Source organism: Austrofundulus limnaeus, unplaced genomic scaffold, assembly GCF_001266775.1.
Source record: "Austrofundulus limnaeus strain Quisiro unplaced genomic scaffold, Austrofundulus_limnaeus-1.0 Scaffold2, whole genome shotgun sequence".
Classification (NCBI taxonomy): Eukaryota; Metazoa; Chordata; class Actinopteri; order Cyprinodontiformes; family Rivulidae; genus Austrofundulus; species Austrofundulus limnaeus.
In genome coordinates this window covers 170885-174679 of record NW_013952404.1, presented here as the reverse complement: position 1 = coordinate 174679, position 3795 = coordinate 170885, and the positions used below count along the sequence as shown (strand labels likewise).

General features: G+C 46.5%; 1 protein-coding gene across 1 annotated transcript in view; it reads right to left on the bottom strand.

The window, feature by feature from the left end:
* Window positions 1-1312, bottom strand: part of slco4a1 (solute carrier organic anion transporter family, member 4A1) — a gene marked incomplete at both ends in the record, with an annotated part of 14925 nt that extends 13613 nt beyond the window's left edge. Inside the window, 1 exon segment of the mRNA XM_014009523.1 lies at window positions 313-1312. Coding sequence (XP_013864977.1) covers window positions 313-1159 — 847 coding nt within the window.
* Window positions 1313-3795: the final 2483 nt, after the last annotated feature.

Below are 3795 nucleotides of genomic sequence, written 5' to 3'. Positions count from 1 at the left end.
TGTGTGTGTGTGTGTGTGTGTGTGTGTGTGTGTGTGTGTGTGTGTGTTTAAAATAAGTATGCACGTAGTACATTTAAACTACTTTTTGCTAAGGGTATGTTTGAGGAAAATAGGTTAAAAACTTCATCCATCCATTTTCTGTACAAGCTTCTTCCTTTTCAGGGTTGCGTGAGGTTAAAAACTTAAAATTTTAAATTTAGATTTATTTCACCGAATCTCAGTGTTGAAACAGAGCAAAAACTCAAAACTGAACCATTTCCTTCTTCCATAAATGTATCAATATTTGTCCAMAAAAAGCCCCTGCTGACTCACCAATGTAAACTGGTCCATAGTTGGAGCCGACGTTCTCGTCCAGGTACGTGACCCCTAACGTGTAGAGAGGAGTGGCACCCATGCCGTGCAGGAACTGTCCCAGCATGAACACAAATCGATAACCCGACAGTCCTCCGGCCTCCGTGTCCCGGCACTGGTTGGTTCGGTTAGCAGAGCACATTCCCGTTTGCTCTGGCACATTGACCAGGTAAGGGGGCGCGGTGAAATGAGGCAAGGCAAACACCAGAGAACCCAGCGCCATGATGAGCACGCCCCACCCCAGCCAGCAGGGCTTGTGCCTCGTGCCGCCGAAGTAGCTGACGAAGGCCAGGCAGAAGCAGGTGGCGATGTCGTAGGAGCTGGCGATGAGGCCGGCCTGGTAGCTGCGCAGGTCGAAGCGCCGCTCGATGGAGGTCACTACGGTGTTGATGAAGCCATTGATGATCATCCCTTGGAGGAAAGAGGCCACGCAGAGGAAGAACAGCACCCAGCGCGGGGTGTTGAAAACCTGGATGAATCTGGGTGTCAGAGCCCCCCAACCACACAGGTGGTCCGAGTCGTTGGAAATCGGCGATATCCCCAGAGGAACCTTTGGGTCAGGCTGCATGGCCCCTCCGTACAACTCCCCGGGGAGCATGGTGGCCCCCGTAAAGATATGGGGCCTGATGGAGCCATCGGCTCCGGGCCGGTCAGGGCTTCTAGGACYGGAGCCGATGGGGCTTCCTGTGAGGGAATCCTCCGGACTAGAGGTGTCCACAGAGGGACCCCCATTGTGAGGACAGTCCTGCAGGTCCAGGAGCTCCTGTCTAGAGCTGAAAGAGGCATTGGCATTCAGCAACACTGGCATCCCCCCTGTGAGGGGTACTTCGAGGGTCCTGAGAGGATTGACGAGTTAAAGGGGTGAAGTGATTTTAGCAAAGACTCGTCATCAGAGCCTGTTTACCTCTTTGAGCTGCTGGAGGAGGGAAACAGTCATGCAACGTTGCTGAATGATGGCATCCTGGGAAAAGACAAGAAAAATAAGACAAAGGTTCAAAATATGTTTGAATAAGTTGTTTATGTAGGTGAATGAATGATCTGAACAGATTACTGAATAACTCAAAGAAAGAAAAACAATAACAGCTGATTGTTAACTTTTGTTKCTCTCCATAAATCATTAGCCTCTTTTATGGCTTCTGATATAAAAATCTGAAAACTTGTCTTYTCCTGTCATCACAAAATGTCTACTGTTATTATTATTCTTGCAGAGTCATGCTGACATTTTGAACTGGAGCTAAATTAAAATAAATAATAATAATGAGCAGCCTGGAGTCAAACAAAGTGGTTTTCTTTTGGCTTTGCAAAATGATGATTTAACAGAAACATTTCACTTTCAAAGGAATAAAAATGAAGTTGTTGTTCAGTAAAGAATAAACTGAACATTGTGGACTTGGAGAAGGCGTTCGACCGTGTCCCTCAGGGACTCCTGTGGGGGGTACTCCAGGAGTATGGGGTACCAGGCTCGTTTATACAGTCTGTTAGATCCCTGTACGACCAGTGCCACAGCTTGGTCCACATTGCWGGTAGTAAGTCGGACACCGGGGAGAGTTGGACTCCAAGGYTGCYCTTTGTCACCAATTCTGTTCATAGCTTTTACGGACAGAATTTCTAGGAGCAGCCGAGGTGTTGAGGGGATCCTTTTTGGTGACCTTAGGATCACATCTCTGCTTTTTGTGGATGGTGTGGTGGTCTTATTGGCTACATCAGATCCTGATCTCCAGCTCTCACTGGAGCGGTTCGCAGCCGGGATGAGGATCAGTGCCTCTAAATCAGAGACCATGGTCTTGAGCCGGAAAATGGTAGGGTGCCGCCTCYGGGTCGGGGAGGAGGTCCTGCCCCAAGTTGAAGAGTCTAAGTATCTCGGGGTCTTGTTCACGAATGAGGGAAGAATGTAGCGGGAGATCGACAGGTGGATTGGTGCTGCGTCTGCAATGATGTGAGCGCTGTACTGGTCTGTCGGTCTATGTTCCTACCCTCATCTATGGTCACGAGCTTTGGGTAGGGACCAAAAGAACGAGATCACAGATACAAGCAGCTGAAATGAGTTTCCTCCACAGGGTGGCTGGGCTCTCCCTTAGAGAGGCTGAGAAGCTCAGTCATCCAGGAGGGACTCAGAGTAGAGCCGCTGCTCCTCCACGTCCAGAGGAGCCAGTTGAGGTGGTTCATCTGGTTAGGATGCCTCCTGGACTCCTCCCTGGTGAGGTGTTCTGGACACATCCCACTGGGAGGAAACCCAGCGGAAGACCCAGGACACACTGGAGGGACTATGTTTCTCAGCTGGCCTGGGAACACCTTGGGATTCCCCCAGAGGAGCTGGTCCAAGTGGCTGGAGAGAGGGAAGTCTGGGTCTCTCGCTGCTGCCCCCGAGACCTGACCCCGGATAAGAGGAAGAAAATGGATGAATTGAACATTTCATGTTCCTGTATTTTGTGTTTCTCATTGAAGATGTTTGAATAACTTCATGACGGAAAACATATTTGTTGCTGCAATTTTCTTTAAAAAAACAAAAAACAATCATTGTGCAAGACACCGTGGACAGGACGTCCATCACAGAGACACAGAGAGACAATTAGGCTAACATTAAGTTAATATATGTAAACCAGAGCACATGGAGAAAACCCACCTGAGCACAGGAGGAACTGTGACCTTCTCGCTTCCCTAACCGCTGCACCACTGTGCTGCCTTCACTAATTCACACATTGTCAAACTTTATGTTTTACCCATGGCCTTAAAAAGCTCCAAACTATTCAGACTTTAYGGGGAAATAAGTCCAGTAAAACATTTAAGTGCACAAAACAAAAAAAGTTAAAAACTAACAGCAAAACTCAGAACCAGAGACAGAAGTTAAACTTAGTTTGACTCTTGTACAATTAAACCTGAATTATATACCTTTTTTAAACAACAAACAGCAGTAAAACATGATCCAGATGATAATTTGATAAGAAATGAGCTGAAATCAGGTCAAAAACACCAGAAGAGGAAATATTAGGAAGAAAAGGAGAACTGTCATCATCAAATTCAATACAAGTTAAACAGATGATTCCTGCTGAAATCCACCAGTTTAATTAAATAAAACTAAGAATAATTTTGGCTCATGAAATTATTTTGTGAAGAATATTTTTAAAACTCTGCAAGGTTCAATCTGAACAAACCAAAGTTATTTGTGTTTGTCCATCAAAATRAAAAGAATGTCAACATTTGTAAATAAAATACACGTTCCTACCTTTAAGAATCAGTGATAAATAAAGTCATCGTGTGAAGATGAGGAGATGAGGAAGAGTTGAAAGTGTTCGTTCCTGCTGCTGTTTGTTTCTCAAAGCCTCTTATAGCCTAACGCTGAGGGAGCACTTCAGCTACTCCCCCCACCTCCCTGATCTGCAGGGAGGGGCGGGGTGCTCCATGATCCACCTGCAGGATCTCAGGTTTTACCTTTGCTTTGTCAGC